We start from the raw sequence: 17,674 nt of genomic DNA on the forward strand, positions 1-17,674 counted from the left end.
GGACCTTGTTGAAGATGCTGGAGGAAACAAGTACAAAAGCATCTATATCCACAGTAAAATGAGTCCTATCGGCATAAGCTGAAAGGCCGCTCAGCAAGGAAGAAGCCACTGCTCAAAAGCCGCCATAAAAATCCTGACTACGATTTGCAACTGCACATGGGGACAAAGATCGTACTTTTTGGAGAAATGTCCTCTGGTCTGATGAAACAAATACAGAACTGTTTAGCCATAATGACCGTCGTTATGTTTGGAGGAAAAAGGGGGAGGCTTGCAAGCCGAAGAAACACCATCCCAATCGTGAAGCATCATGTTTGGGGAACTGCAGCACCTTGGGTTCATCGTTGGCTTGCTTCCTGGCAAAAAGTTTAGAGTCCATTTATGGCATCCTTTAAAACATATAAATATATCATAGTCACATTAGACAGTGTACAAAGTCAACATTACGCAGGAGGCTTTCAATTTAGAGTTTATTTACAGAAACTGCTTAGTTAAAATTATTTGAATTTAGAACAAAACGAGAAATTGCACTCGTTAAATAAAGCAGATCACTCTTGTTCGCTGGTGGAAATTATTCTCTCACTGTGGTCATAAAAGGGCAGAGCGACTGGGAAGTCAACTTTTAGCTGTAGTAATGTCTAACTGTTAGCTAGTTCTTTGAGAATCCATTGCTCCACTACATTATACAAAGCTATAACTCTTGTCTATGTGGTGCCAAACGCATATCTGATATCTCGTAAACAATACACACATCTATCGCGACAACAATCACACACCTATGTCGTCATCTGAGCAATCCCACCATCACCCCACACACAAATCTCTCTACTCGTTTTTTTTTGTGCGTGCGTGCGTGCGTGCGTGCGTGCGTGCGTGCGTGCGTGCCACAGGAGTTTGGTGGCACCTTAATTGGGTAGGACGGGCAAGTGGTAATGGATGGAGCAGAATAGGTGGAATGGTATCAAATACGTCAAACAGATGGTTTGATGCCATTCCATTTACTGCGTTCCAGCCATTATTTGTCTTAGGCTTCAAGTCCCAAGTAATGTAAACAAGTTAGAAAAACAGACACACAACCCTTGCCAAAGCGTTTAACCCCAAACGCGTAGTTTGGGGTTAAATAAAATAAAATAAAAATCAAATCAAATTTTATTCGTCACATGCGCCGAATACAACAGTTGTAGTTTGGGGTTAAATAAAATAAACTAAAAATCAAATCAAATTTTATTCGTCACATGCGCCGAATACAACAGTTGTAGAACTTACAGTGAAATGCTTACTTACAAGCCCCTAAACAACAATGCAGTTAAAACAAAAATTGAATAACAATAGGAAAGAAAAGTAACAAGTAAGTAAAGAGCAGCAGTTAAATAACAATAGCTAGACTATACACAGGGGGGTACCGGTACAGAGTCAATGTGCGGGGGCCACCGGTTATTTATTTTTAATTTTTAATTTAACTAGGCAAGTCAGTTAAGAACAAATTCTTATTTACAATGACAGCCTAGGAACAGTGGGTTAATTGCCTTGTTCGGGGGCAGAACGACCGATTTTTACCTTGTCAGCTCGGGGATTCAATCTTGCAACCTTTCGGTTACTAGTCCAACGCTCTAACCACTAGGCTACCTGCCGCCCGGTTAGTAGAGGTAATATGTACATGTAGGTAGAGTTATTAAAGTGACTACGTATAGATGATAACAACAGAGAGCAGCAGCAGTGTAAAAGAGGGGGGGCAATGCAAATAGTCTGGATGGCCATTTGATTAGATGTTCACGAGTCTTATGGCTTGGAGATAGAAGCTGTTTAGAAGCCTCTTGGACCTAGACTTGGCGCTCCGGTACCGCTTGCCATGCGGTAGCAGAGAGAACAGTCTATGACTAGGGTGGCTGGAGTCTTTGACAATTTTTAGGCCTTCCTCTGACACCGCCTGGTATAGAGGTCCTGGATGGCAGGAAGCTTGGCCACGGTGATGTACTGGGCCATATGTACTACCCTCTGTAGTGCCTTGCGGTCGGAGGCCGAGCAGTTGCCATACCAGGCAGTGATGCAACCAGTCAGGATGCTCTCGATGGTGTAGCTGTAGAACCTTTTGAGGATCTGAGGACCCATGCCAAATCTTTTCAGTCTCCTGAGGGGGAATAGGTTTTGTTGTGTCCTCTTCATGACTCTCTTGGTGTGCTTGGACTATGTTGGTTTGCTGGTGATGTGAACACCAAGGAACTTGAAGCGCTCAACCTGCTCCACTACAGCCCCATCGATGAGAATGGGGGCGTGCTTGGTCCTCTTTTTCCTGCAGTCCAAAATCATCTCCTTGGTCTTGATCACGTTGAGGGAGAGGTTGTTGTCCTGGCACCACACGGCCAGGTCTCTGACCTCCTCCCTAAAGGCTGTCTCGTCGTTGTCGGTGATCAGGCCTACCACTGTTGTGTCATCGGCAAACTTAATGATGGTGTTGGAGTCATGCCTGGCCGTGGAGTCATGAGTGAACAGGGAGTACAGGAGGGGACTGAGCACGCACCCCTGAGGGGCCCCTGTGTTGAGGATCAGTGTGGTGGATGTGTTGTTACCTACCCTTACCACCTGGGGGCAGCCCGTCAGGACGTCCAGGATCCAGTTGCAGATGGAACGCTGAGCTGTAGTCAATGAATAGCATTCTCACATAGGTGTTCCTTTTGTCCAGGTGGGAAAGGGCAGTGTGGAGTGCAATAGAGATTGCATCATCTGTGGATCTGTTAGGGCGGTATGCAAATTGGAGTGGGTCTAGGGTTTCTGGGATAATGGTGTTGATGTGAGCCATGACCAGCCTTTCAAAGCACTTCTTGGCTCCAGACGTGAGTGCTACGGGTCGGTAGTAATTTAGGCAGGTTACCTTAGTGTTCTTGGGCACAGAGATTATGGTGGTCTGCTTAAAACATATTGGTATTACAGACTCGAACAGGTAGAGGTTGAAAATGTCAGTGAAACTTGCCAGTTAGTCAGTACAGGGTCGCAGWACACGTCCTGGTAATCCGTCTGGCCCTGCGGCCTTGTGAATGTTGACCTGTTTAAAGGTCTTACTCACATCGGCTGCGGAGAGCTTGATCACACAGTCTTCCGGAACAGCTGGTGCTCTCATGCGTGTTTCAGTGTTATTTGCCTCAAAGCGAGCATAGAAGTAGTTTAGCTCGTCTGGTAGGCTTGTGTCACTGGGCAGCTCTCAACTGTGTAGTCTGTAATAGTTTGCAAGCCCTGCCACATCCGACGAGCGTCAGAGCCGCTGTAGTACGATTCGATCTTAGTCCTGTATTGATGCTTTGCCTGTTTGATGGTTCGTCTGAGGGCATAGCGGGATTTCTTATAAGCCTCCGGATTAGAGTCGAGCTCCTTAAAAGCAGCAGCTCTAGCCTTCAGCTTAGTGCAGATGTTGCCTGTAATCTATGGCTTCTGGTTGGGGTATGTACGTACGGTCACTGTGTGGACGACATCATCGATGCACTTTTTGATGAAGCCAATGACTGATGTGGTGTACTCCAAATCAAATCCAATTTTATTGGTCACATACACATGGTTAGCAGATGTTAATGAGAGTGTAGCGAAATGCTTGTGCTTCTAGTTCCGACCGTGCAGTAGATCTAATAAGTAATCTAACAATTTCACAACAACTACCATATACACACAAGTGTAAAGGAATTACTAAGAATATGTACATATAAATATATGGATGAGCGATGGCCAAACGGCATAGGCAAGATGCAGTAGATGGTATAGAGTACAGTATATACATATTAGATGAGTAATGTAGGGTATGTAAACATGATATAAAGTTGCATTGTTTAAAGTGACTAGTGATACATTTATTATATACAATTTTTTATTATTAAAGTGGCTAGAGATTTGAGTCAGTATGTTGGCAGCAGCCACTCAATGTTAGTGATAGCTGTTTAACAGTTTGATGGCCTGTTTTTCAGTCTCTCGGTCCCAGCTTTGATGCACCTGTACTGACCTCGCCTTCTGGATGATAGCGGGGTGAACAGGCAGTGGCTCGGGTGGTTGTTGTCCTTGATGATCTTTTTGGCCTTCCTGTGACATCGGGTGGTGTAGGTATCCTGGAGGGCCCCCGGTGATGCGTTGTGCAGACCTCACTATCCTCTGGAGAGCCTTACGGTTGTGTGCGGAGCAGTTGCCATACCAGGTGGTGATACAGCCCGACAGGATGCTATCGATTGTGCATCTCTAAAAGTTTGTGAGTGTTTTTGGGGACAAGCCAAATTTCTTCAGCCTCCTGAGATTGAAGTGGCGCTGTTGCACCTTCTTCACCTTGCTGTCTATGTGGGCGGACCATTTCAGTTTGTCCGTGATGTGTATGCCGAGGAACATAAAACTTTCCACCTTCTCCACTACTGTCCCATCGATGTGGATAGGGGGGTGCTCCCTCTGCTGTTTCCTGAAGTCCACGATCATCTGCTTTGTTTTGTTGACATTGAGTGTGAGTGTGAGGTTATTTTCCTGACACCACACTCCGAGGGCCCCCATCTCCTCCCTGTAGGCTGTCTCGTTGTTGTTGGTAATCAAGCCTACCACTGYAGTGTCGTCTGCAAGCTTGATGATTGAGTTGAATGAACAGAGATACCGTGATTACCGTGCCATTCATCCACCGCCATCACCTCATGTTTCAGAATGATAATGCACTGCCCCATATCGCAATGATATATAAACAATTCCTGCAAGCTGATAATTTCCGACTCATTCCATGGCCTGCGTATTCACCAGACATGTGTCGTAGCTGAATCAGAATTAGTTAGGTAACATAGATAAATAAGATATTTTATTTACTTTCATACAATGCAGAATATCAGAAAGGGAGAAGGGCTCCACTATGTCTGTACGCTAGTCACTCCCTTCTTTTCCCATTGGGGGGAGGAGTATGGAAGTGTCTGGAATCATTGTATTACCCCTCTCATACTGTTGAACTTATCTTTCATGGTATATGACCTAGAGAATCACTCCTCTTTCTGAGCTTGTCCAGGAGGGGGTGTATTTGAGATGGGAGTATCTAGAATTGACAATTGATATATGCCATTGGATGAGGTAATGTTTTGGTCCTAAGTGGTACCAAGAACGAGATTAGAACCTCGGTTAAAGAGACCAAACTGAACGATAATTTATAGCTAATGCTATAAATTATGGGATACTCCTCTTTCAAGTAAAAGGTTCTTTGTGAACTGTTCCTAAGATCTGTGTTKCGTCATGTGAGTTGAGAGGGGTGTGTCTTGGCTATAAATGATACTAAGAAATGTTTTGTAGGGACTCTCAGAGAATTCATTTATAGACACTGAATTGATCTGAGAGTCAAAAGGGCTATGGTGAAGCTCATATAATTAAAGATGGACTTTATAATATAACTCTGACTTGTGTGTGGTTTGCTCTCTCATCACGTAGTAATACAGGAAATTACCACGACACATGTCACCCATTGAGCATGTTTGGGATGCTCCGGATACACTCGTGTGACAGCGTGTTTCAGCCCCCGCCAATATCCAGCAACTTTGCTCAGCCATTGAAGAGAAGTGGGACAACATTCCAAAGGCCACAATCAACAGCCTGATCAACTCTATGCGAAGAAGATGTGTCGCGCTACATGAGGCAAATGGTGGTCACACCAGATACTGACTGATTKTCTGATCCATGTCGCTACCTTTTTTAACTGTGACCAACAGATGCATATCTGTATTCCCAGGGCATGTGAAATCCATAGATTAGGGCCTAATAAATTTATTTCAATTGACTGATTTCCTTATATGGACTGTAACTCAGTAAAATCTTTGAAATTGTTGCATGTTGCGTTTATGTTTTTGTTCAGTGTAGTTCACAGATGGCATGAAAGTGGTCCCTCTCAACAGCAGAGGGCAKTGAGATCCTACTTAAAGAGAATGACTATCTGTATGTTGTTGTTGGTGGGTGTTYACATGTCTGTTTTGAGTGTTTTTGAGTGGATCAATCAGAGAGTCAGAGATACTCTATGTTTTACTTTGATCCTACATGCACTCACCTCCTCTCATCCTTCTCCTGTACCTTACCCTCTCCTCTAATCTTCTCACCTCCTCTCATCCCACTCCTGTACCTTACCCTCACCTCTAATCTTGTTGTCACTTCTCTTCCACTCTCATGGCCGCTTCTCCCCTTTCACCATCTATACCATCCTCTCCACCCATCTGCTCTTCTTCCTCTCCTCTCCTCGCCTCGCCTCTCCTCTATTCTCTGACCCTCTCCATCCATTTACCCTCATCTCCTCTGCTCCCCCTCCTTTCCTCTCCTCCCACCTTGAACTTAGTCCCCTTCCTTCTATCCTCCTCACTCTCCTCCTCTCCTTCCCTGAACCATCCTCTCACCTTGAGCTTGGTGCCGTCCATCAGGAGGAGCTGCTCCCCGTCGATGTCCCTGGCAGTGAACTCTGGGATGTACTGCTCCATGTTCAACCCCTTCAGCCACTGGCACACCTGCTGGGTGCTCCACGACGACACTAGGCACAGTGGCTCGTCTRTAGGCTGGAAGGAAGGTTGCCCAAGATATTCAGTTATTGAGTACAATTGCATTGCTTCAGCTCCCTAATATGAAAAATAGCTTTTTGTGAGTTAGCAGTCTGAAGAGCATGTTAATCTGCCCCCTGGTGGTCATGAATAACATAACACAAAACAATTTAGCCTTGCCCCTCAGTGCAGCGACATACAGCTAACGTATTACACCCACTGATATGGCTCTTTAGGTTGCAGTGACTGAATTACAAAGCTGCCTCTATAGTCTAGACCCCCTTGAGTCACACACACGTACKCACGCGCACACAATCAACATTGTTTAACTGATCTAACCGCTGGTCTGGTGTTGTTAGCCTGGTGGCTAGCAGGGTCCTGTCAGGTTGGCTGTCTGCCAGACACTGAGGTGTTCTCAGAATGTCTCTCCACCGGCGGTGAAGCACAGGAACAAGTGAAGCGCTGCTCAAATTAACTCAGGGTGATGGAAGAGGCAGCCGGCTGAGAGGTCTCTCTCTCTCTCTCTCTCTCTCTCTCTCTCTCTCTGCATCTTCTCCCTTTTCCCTCATGTTATTAGCGTTGAATAAACATGATATCAACATACAGGCAGACTTATCCGATGGGGCGTGGTTGGTTTGAGAGCCCCTCTATTTTACATTATTAGCCAAAGGTTTTATAGAAAGTGGATTACATGGCCTAGGCTACCATATACAAACACTGTTCCATTACTTCAACCATGCTAATTCAGGTCATGTGCTCTGCTGGAAGGCAAAACAGCACATTCCCCATTGGGATTTTCCGTCTCACCAGCAACCGGGACACACACCGACTCTCACACGCTTACTCAACCAGATGTGATTAAGTCCTGGGTTCAAATACTATTTATTTTTATTTTAAACACTTTGAGTGTTTCATTGAGTGAACCTGAGGTGTGTTTAACAAGGGGCATAGATTTTGATGTTTAGCTAATGTTAGCTTAGTGTTAGCCGAGAACATAAGGTTATGTCTGAGAAGGTGGTCKGTTWTGGGTCTAAACTGCCACTACAAATAATAATGTGGCTTTCTGTTATTGTACATGTAGCGGGAATAGCAAAGTTATTTGCAGTTTGATTATTGCCGCTRAAATGGCATAGTAACTTTGACTAAAATGTGCTGTTTGATGTTTCACTGTAACATTTCAGAATGTTCATTGAAATCATCCCGCTGAAATTGCAACTAATGGAACATGTTCGGCACAAATGGAAACCCAGTTGAGCGCACCTCTGGAGTGGCAGATGGGCAGGGTTCGCACTTTTGAGACTATTCCATTGGTTCCTTTGCGCCAGACATGCGTCACACAATCAAGTGCAGTTAAAGTATTTGAAAAAAAGCAAATACTATCTGTACCTAGGTCTGACGTGCATCCTGCATCCCTCTGTAATGGCAGCTTAAGGAGATGAGAGGGAGAGAGTCATAAGCCCCTCTGAAAACCCAATATCCCCTCCAACAAGCTGAGCTAAATCAGATGTGACGGGAGAGAGAGAGCTAGTTTACCGGAGGTAATTGATTCCCTAATCACTGTGCAGCCGTGTCTGACAGCATCTGGCCAGAGAGTGTCTTTGAGAGAGCAGAGCACTCACCACACTCAGGCTTTAAAAACACCAGGACCACACACTCTGCACTCTTACTGTTATGGATCTAAGTGAACTGCTTGGAACTTCTAACTGAATGCAGTGTGTGCTATAGTATGAATAGTGTAAGCTAGTTGCCACAGGTAACCAAGAAGACTACAGGATGTCCAGTTGTGGTTATTTCAGGTAATGGTACATATTTTACTGAAGAAGAATTCAGAGTTTTGTTGGTACACTATTAGAGATTTGAGTGGAACGCTGCTTTAATCAAAAATAGTATCTTGCATTCTCTCTTTGAACAGTGATCCAGGCCTCAGGCAAACCCTCTGTCTCATATACTGTATCATAATGAAATAGAGTTTAGATCCATTTAGTCCTAGGCAGAGAATGCCCACTAGCACCACCACAACTGCATTAGGAAGCCCCTTACCTCGTCTGAGGACTGGGAGAGGGTCTGGTAGCGTTGTGAGGAGCGGGAGGACGAGTCGGCTGTGGTCCCACTGGAGGCGTGGGGGGGACTACAGGGGGGCGGTGAGAACTCATCACTCAGGGCAGACTCCTGGAGGGGAGAGAGAGGGAGAGGAGAGAGAGAGAGAAATTATCCAACCATGATAAATTAATACCGTTTTCTCCACATTGTTTCCAGTATTCTTTGACACATTGGGATTAAGTACAAGTGCACAGTGATATTTTCATTGAGTGTGACCACTGTGGTCAAACAGTATTGGATCGATTGATTTGTCCAGTTTAAGATCAATTACATCTGACATTAGAAGGATATTAATGCATTGTTCGTAAACCTTACTTTCAAACAGTTTAAGCTTAGAAAGATCAAATGTTTGGTCACAGCAGTAACACTTCTTTTTTTTTAAATACAGAAACATATTTTGGATTAATTGCCCTCTCAAATGATGCCCCTCCAAACACATATAAATACACAGACACACGCAAAAAAAAGTCACACAGACACACAGCCCTATAACGGCCCTTGACAGTCCTCTTGAGAGCCACAGTACAGAGGTCCAAATCTCCAGTGCAGAGGAGGAAGGCAAAGTCACGAGTATCTGCCTCCTCTCCAGACACCAGGCTTATTAGGGCTACGTCCCAAATGGCACTCTGTTCCCTATATAGTGCACTACTTTTGACAGTGGTGAAAAAAGTACCCAATTGTCATACTTGAGAAAAAATAAAAAGACACCTTATTAGAAAATGACTCAAGTAAAAGTGAAAGTCACCCAGTAAAATACTACTTGAGCAAAAGTGTAAAAGTATTTGGTTTTAAATATACTTAAGTATCAAAAGTACATGTAATTGTAAATCGTTTTTATTTTATTTATGGTTAGCCAGGGGCACACTCCAACACTCAGTCATCATTCACAAACAATGCATTTGTGTCTAGTGAGTCAGTACAGATACCCCAAAAACTACTTAAGTAGTACTTTCAAGTATTTTTACTTAAGTACTTTATACCACTGACTTTTGACCAGGGCCCATAGGGCTCTGTTCAAAAGTAGTGGACTATGTAGGGAATAGGTTGCCATTTGGGGCCCATTTTAGAGCTATTATCCCAGCTGGACAGGCACACAGTGGTAGAAATGTAATGGCCCTCTCTGCTTTCAATGGGAAGTTGCAGCTTTAATTGCCTTGCAGAGCGAAGGGCCCCCGGCCTCCATGCTGATGACTAAGTGCATCTGGGATGCTTTGCATAGCTACTCCTCACTATTAAACCCCATGGATCTCTGTTCTAAATGGCACTCCAGTCCCTATAAAGTTCACAACTTTTGACCCGTAGTCAAAAGTATTGCACTTTATGGGAAATAAAGGTGCTATTTGGGACAGGCCCATGCTCCCAACATGTTGCTACTGGGGCTTTTAGATGTGTCATGGTGCAGGTGTTAGAGAGTATAAACACTCTCCCTGCCCCAATATTTGGGAGGGTTTTAACTCAGAATGGATCAAACCAAGTGAAGCGGAGAGGGGTGGATGGGTGTTTTCTCCCATAGAGGGCTATATTCATGAACTCACCGAACTGCCATTGGTTGATTCAAAAGTTAAAATGTGTTTTAAAGCATATGTAAACAGGGGCATTAGAATATTTATTAGCCACTAAGTGGAAATGTGTTCTGCTACTTTCCTACTTTTGTTAAAAAGTAATCTAGTTGTCTTGACATTGTCGTTGTGGTTAGCTAAAATCATCGCAGTGGTCAAGTCTCCAAGGTGAGTGAATCAACAGCATCGCTTGCATCATGGGATTTCTGCATACAACTGCAAATGTGTGCAAAGAGAGCCATCCAACAAGAAATATATGTATTGTAAGGTGTCCTTTGCATGTGCTTACTGGTTATACGTTTTAATGGCAAGGATATGAACAGGCTACACATGAACATATTAGCAGAAAGAATGTCATCATCTGTGGAGGAGCTATACCTCAATATGTAAAATATCATATTTGTTGTGCTGACAACGGCTTATAAACACCTTTGATTTATAAAGCAATTTGTGCACATAAGCAGAAAAGCTATGAAGCTCAAAGAGCCAGGCATGCTTTTAACTATACGTTTGACAGTGAAATAAATTTGAAAAACTTTGTAATACGGAACACACACCTTGTTTTGTTACATCAACGGTGTGACTGGACGACTATGTATTTCCTACCGGTCCTTTCTGTGCCTCTTAGCTAAACAGCCATTGGCCCACAAGCTTCTGAAATATTATCTATTTCCCTTAGAAATACTTAGGCCTTTGGCAGAGGCTTTAATTAGCTGGTGCAAAGTCAGTGGGAGGCATATGTCTGCCGTCCTGGGTATTGAACAGACAACCACTATACGCCCATCTTCTTCCTATAACCCTGTGCCTCAGCTTCTTTTTTCTGTATATTAAGCTATGTTTTCCATCCAATAGATGCGCATGCACCTAACCATGTAAGAGGAAGACAACACCAAAATCCCTCAACGTGGTCAATCGGATCTATCAACTGAAGTGTCTTGCATCGAAGCTATGTTCTTGTTTTAACTCCTGAAGTCATCCGTCGATTTGACACGAGTATGTGACATTGTGCCGCACAAAAGGCCATCGATGTCCCCTCTGTGTAAATGTGGCCATGCTTGTCGATAAATGTCGAATAGCAGCACCCTCTTGGAGGAAAACTCGCCTTGTTTCCTAATTGGGTTTCAATCCCCTCAGACTCTCCACAGGAGCTGTCACACTATGGGCCGCTTCAGATCAATTCTATATATATATGTGTGTGTGTGTGTGTGTGTGTGTGTGTGTGTGTGTGTGTGTACTATGCACTTGTACTTAATCCCAAAGTGTCAAGAATACTGGAAACAATGTGGAGAAAACGGTATTCATTTATCATGATTGGATCATCTCCCTCCCTCCCTCCCTCCTCCCTCCCTCCCTCCCTTCTCCCTCCCTCCCTCCCTCCCTCCCCCCTCCTCCCTCCTCCTCCCTCCTCAGGAGTCTGCCCTGAGTGATGAGTTCTCACCGCCCCCCTGTAGTCCCCCCACGCTCCAGTGGGACCACAGCCGACTCGTCCTCCCGCTCCTCACAACGCTACCAGACCCTCTCCCAGTCCTCAGACGAGGTAAGCTTCCTAATGCAGTTGTGGTGGTGCTAGTGGGCATTCTCTGCCTAGGACTAAATGGATCTAAACTCTATTTCATTATGATACAGTATATGAGACAGAGGGTTTGCCTGAGGCCTGGATCACTGTTCAAAGAGAGAATGCAAGATACTATTTTTTGATTAAAGCAGCGTTCCACTCAAATCTCTAATAGTGTACCAACAAAACTCTGAATTCTTCTTCAGTAAAATATGTACCATTACCTGAAATAACCACAACTGGACATCCTGTAGTCTTCTTGGTTACCTGTGGCAACTAGCTTACACTATTCATACTATAGCACACACTGCATTCAGTTAGAAGTTCCAAGCAGTTCACTTAGATCCATAACAGTAAGAGTGCAGAGTGTGTGGTCCTGGTGTTTTTAAAGCTGAGTGTGGTGAGTGCTCTGCTCTCTCAAAGACACTCTCTGGCCAGATGCTGTCAGACACGGCTGCACAGTGATTAGGGAATCAATTACCTCCGGTAAACTAGCTCTCTCTCTCCCGTCACATCTGATTTAGCTCAGCTTGTTGGAGGGGATATTGGGTTTTCAGAGGGGCTTATGCACTCTCTCCTCTCATCTCCTTAAGCTGCCATTACAGAGGATGCAGGATGCACGTCAGACCTAGGTACAGATAGTATTTGCTTTTTTCAAATACTTTAACTGCACTTGATTGTGTGACGCATGTCTGGCGCAAAGGAACCAATGGAATAGTCTCAAAAGTGCGAACCCTGCCCATCTGCCACTCCAGAGGTGCGCTCAACTGGGTTTCCATTTGTGCCGAACATGTTCCATTAGTTGCAATTTCAGCGGGATGATTTCAATGAACATTCTGAAATGTTACAGTGAAACATCAAACAGCACATTTTAGTCAAAGTTACTATGCATTTAAGCGGCAATATCAAACTGCAAATAACTTTGCTATTCGGCTACATGTCAATAAAGAAAGCCACATTATTATTTGTAGTGGCAGTTTAAGACCCAGAAACGCAACCTTCTCAGACATAACCTTATGTTCTCGCTAACACTAAGCTAACATTAGCTAAACATCAAAATCTATGCCCCTTGTAAAACACACCTCAGGTTCACTCAATGAAACACTCAAAGTGTTTAAAAATAAAAATAAATAGTATTTGAACCCAGGACTTAATCACATCTGGTTGAGTAAGCGTGTGAGAGTCGGTGTGTGTCCGCGTTGCTGGTGAGACGGAAAATCCCAATGGGGAATGTGCTGTTTTGCCTTCCAGCAGAGCACATGACCTGAATTAGCATGGTTGAAGTAATGGAACAGTGTTTGTATATGGTAGCCTAGGCCATGTAATCCACTTTCTATAAAACCTTTGGCTAATAATGTAAAATAGAGGGGCTCTCAAACCAACCACGCCCCATCGATAAGTCTGCCTGTATGTTGATATCATGTTTATTCAACGCTAATAACATGAGGGAAAAGGGAGAAGATGCAGAGAGAGAGAGAGAGAGAGAGAGAGAGAGAGACCTCTCAGCCGGCTGCCTCTTCAATCACCCTGAGTTAATTTGAGCAGCGCTTCACTTGTTCCTGTGCTTCACCGCCGGTGGAGAGAACATTCTGAGAACACCTCAGTGGTCTGGCAGACAGCCAACCTGACAGGACCCTGCTAGCCACCAGGCTAACAACACCAGACCAGCGGTTAGATCAGTAAACAATGTTGATTGTGTGCGCGTGCGTACGTGTGTGTGACTCAAGGGGGTCTAGACTATAGAGGCAGCTTTGTAATTCAGTCACTGCAACCTAAAGAGCCATATAGTGGGTGTGTAATCGTTAGCTGTATGTCGCTGCACTGAGGGGCAAGGCTAAATTGTTTTGTGTTAGTTTATTCATGACCACCAGGGGGCAGATTAAACATGCTCTTCAGACTGCTAACTCACAAAAAGCTATTTTTTCATATTAGGGAGCTGAAGCAATGCAATTGTACTCAATAACTGAATATCTTGGGCAACCTTCCTTCCAGCCTAAGACGAGCCACTGTGCCTAGTGTCGTCGTGGAGCACCCAGCAGGTGTGGCCAGTGGCTGAAGGGGTTGAACATGGAGCAGTACATCCCAGAGTTCACTGCCGGGACATCGACGGGGAGCAGCTCCTCCTGATGGACGGCACCAAGCTCAAGGTGAGAGGATGGTTCAGGGAGGAGAGTGAGGAGGATAGAAGGAAGGGGACTAAGTTCAAGGTGGGAGGAGAGGAAAGGAGGGGGAGCAGAGGAGATGAGGGTAAATGGATGGAGAGGGTCAGAGAAAGAGGAGAGGCGAGGCGAGGAGAGGAGAGAAGAGCAGATGGGTGGAGAGGATGGTACAGATGGTGAAAGGGGAGAAGCGGCCATGAGAGTGGAAGAGAAGTGAAACAAGATTAGAGGTGAGGGTAAGGTACGGGAGTGGGATGAGAGGAGGTGAGAAGATTAGAGGAGAGGGTAAGGTACAGGAGAAGGATGAGAGGAGGTGAGTGCATGTAGGATCAAAGTAAAACTAGAGTATCTCTGACTCTCTGATTGATCCACTCAAAAACACTCAAAACAGACATGTAACACCCACCAACAACAACATAACAGATAGTCATTCTCTTTAAGTAGGATCTCATGCCCTCTGCTGTTGAGAAGGGACCACTTTCATGCCATCTGTAAGGCTACACTGAGAACAAAAACCATAAACGCAACATGCAACATTTCAAAGATTTTACTGAGTTACAGTCCATAAAGGAAATCAGTCAATGAAATAAATTTATTAGGCCCCTAATCTATGGATTTCACATGCCCTGGGAATACGAGTAATATGCATCTGTTGGTCACAGTTAAAAAAGGTAGCGACATGGATCAGAAATCAGTCAGTATTCTGGTGTTGACCACCATTTTTGCCTCAGTGTAGCGCTGTCATCATCTTTCTTCGCATAGAGTTTGATTCAGTGCTGTTGATTGGTGGCTTTGGAATGTTGTCGCCCTCTTTCTCTTCAATTGGCGATTCAAAGTTGCTGGAGATTTGGTCGGTGTTGGCTGAAACAGCTGTCACAGAGTGTATCCGGAGCAATCTCCAAACATGCTTCATGGGATCATGTGTCGTGGTAATTTCTCTGTATTACTACGTGATGAGATGAGTCAAACTCACATCACAAGTTATATGTATTAGATAAGTCACTTTTAATTATATGAGTCTTCACCATTATGGCCCTTTTTGTTACTCTTCATGATTCAATTCTATTGTGTCTATAAATCTGATATTGCTCTGAAGAGTCCTACAAACTTTCTAGTACATATTTATAGCCAAGACACTACCCTCTCTAAACTCACAATTGATACGAAACACAGATCTTAGGTATACTTATGTTCACTTATAAGTAATTCTTTACTTGAAAGAGGAGTATCTCCATAATTATAGCATTAGCTAAAATTATCGTTCAGTTTGGTCTCTTAATCCGAGGTTCTATCTCGTTCTTGGTAACTTAGGACCAAAACATTACTCATCCAATGGCATATATCAATTGTCAATTCTAGATACTCCCATCTCAAATACACCCCTCCTGGACAAGCTCAGAAAGAGGAGTGATTCTCTAGGTCATATACCATTGAAAGATAAGTTCAACAGTATGAGAGGGGTAATACAATGATTCCAGACACTTCCATACTCCTCCCCCAATGGGAAAAGAAGGGAGTGGACTAGCGTACAGACATAGTGGCAGCCCTTCTCCCTTTCTGATATTCTGCATTGTATGAAAGTAAATAAAATATCTTATTTATCTATGTTACCCTAACTAATTCTGATTCAGCTACGACACATGTCTGGTGAATACGCAGGCCATGGAATGAGTCGGAAATTATCAGCTTGCAGGAATTGTTTTATATCATTGCGATATGGGGCAGTGCATTATATTCTGAAACATGAGGTGATGGCGGTGGATGAATGGCACGGTAATCACGGTATCTCTGTTCATTCAACTCAATCAATCAAGCTTGCAGACGACACTAGTGGTAGGCTTGAATTACCAACAACAACGAGACAGCCTACAGGGAGGAGATGGGGGCCCTCGGAAGTGTGGTGTCAGGAAAATAACCTCACACTCACACTCAATGTCAACAAAACAAAGCAGATGAATCGTGAGACTTCAGGAAACAGCAGAGGGAGCACCCCCCTATCCACATCGATGGGGACAGGTAGTGGAGAAGGTGGAAAGTTTTATGTTCCTCGGCATACACATCACGGACAAACTGAAATGGTCCGCCCACATAGACAGCAAGGTGAAGAAGGTGCAACAGCGCCACTTTCAATCTCAGGAGGCTGAAGAAATTTTGGCTTGTCCCCAAAAACACTCACACAAACTTTTTAGAGATGCACAATCGATAGCACCTGTCGGGCTGTATCACCACCTGGTATGGCAACTTGCTCCCGCACACAACCGTAAGGCTCTCCAGAGGATAGTGAGGTTCTGCACAACGATCACGGGGGCCTCCCAGGATACCTACACCAGCCCGATGTCACAGGAAGGGCCAAAAAGATCATCAAGGACAACAACCACCCGAAGCCACTGCCTGTTCACCCGCTATCATCCAGAAGGCGAGGTCAGTACAGGTGCATCAAGCTGGGACGAGAGACTGAAAAACAGGCCATCAAACTGTAAACAGCTATCACTAACATTGAGTGGCTGCTGCCAACATAACTGACTCAAATCTCTAGCCACTTTAATAATAAAAAATTGTATATAATAAATGTATCACTAGTCACTTAAACAATGCAACTTTATATCATGTTTACATACCCTAACATTACTCCATCTAATATGTATATACTGGTATCTATACCATACTACTGCATCTTGCCTATGCCGTTTGGCCATCGCTCATCCATATATTTTATATACAGTTAATTCTTAGTAATTCCTTTACACTTGTGTGTATATGGTAAGTTGTTGTAAAGTAGATTACCTTATTAGATCTACTGCACGGTCGGCAACTAAGAAGCACAAGCATTTTCGCTAAAGCTCTCATATTAACATCTAGCTAACACATGTATGTTATTGACCAACAAAACTTGGATTCTGATTTGGGAGTAACACGCACATCAGTCATGTCGGCTTTATTCATAACAAGTGGCATTCGATGATGTCGTCCAACAAAGTGACACGTACGTACATACCAACCACAAAGCCATAGATTACAGGCAGACATCTGCACTAAGCTGAAGGCTAGAGCTGCGCTTTTTAAGGAGCTCGACTCTAATCCGGGAGCCTTAAAGAAATCCCGCCCGCTATGCCCTCAGACGAACCATCAAACAGGCCAAAAGCAGTCAATACAGGACTAAGATCCGAATTCGTACACAGCGGCTTCTGACAGCTCGTCGGATTGTGGAGGGCCTTGCAAACTATTACAGACTAACACAGTTTGATGAGCTGCCCCAGGAACAAGCCTACCAGACGAGCTAAACTACTTCTATGTCGCTTTGAGGCAAATAACACTGGAACACGACATGAGAGCACCAGCTGTTCCGGAAGACTGTGTGATCAAGCTCTCCGCAGCCGATGTGAGTAAGACCTTTAAACAGGTCAACATTCACAGGCCGCAGGGCCAGACGGATTACCAGGACGTGTTCTGGCGACCTGTACTGAACCTAACTGGCACTTTTCATGACATTCTTCAACATTACCTTTGTTTCGAGTCTGTAATACAATATGTTTAAAGCAGAACCATCAATCTCTTGCCCAAGAACACTAAGGTATACCTGGCCTAAATGACACGACCCGTAGCACTCACGTCTGGAGCAAGAAGTGCTTTGAAAGGCTGGTCAATGGCTCACATCACCACAACCATTATCCCAGAAACCCTAGGACCATCCAATTTGCGATACCGCCCTAACAGATCCACAGATGATGCAATCTCTATTGCACTCCACACTGCGCTTTCACCACTGGACAAAGAACACCTATTGAGATGCTATTCATT

At 44.3% G+C, this 17,674-nt stretch overlaps 1 protein-coding gene across 2 annotated transcripts in view; it reads right to left on the reverse strand.

Annotated features, from left to right (window-relative positions):
• The window catches only part of LOC111981894 (sterile alpha motif domain-containing protein 14-like), a 59,675-nt gene that overhangs the window by 8,488 nt on the left and 33,513 nt on the right, over positions 1-17,674 (reverse strand). For both annotated transcript variants that reach the window (XM_070449174.1, XM_024013386.2), the window contains exons 8-9: positions 8,544-8,672; positions 6,366-6,521 (exon numbers count right to left, since the gene is read on the reverse strand). In XM_070449174.1, coding sequence (XP_070305275.1) covers positions 6,366-6,521; positions 8,544-8,672 — 285 coding nt within the window. The remainder of the gene's footprint in view (positions 1-6,365; positions 6,522-8,543; positions 8,673-17,674) is intronic.

This window comes from Salvelinus sp. IW2-2015, linkage group LG20 (assembly GCF_002910315.2).
Source record: "Salvelinus sp. IW2-2015 linkage group LG20, ASM291031v2, whole genome shotgun sequence".
NCBI lineage: Eukaryota > Metazoa > Chordata > Actinopteri > Salmoniformes > Salmonidae > Salvelinus > Salvelinus sp. IW2-2015.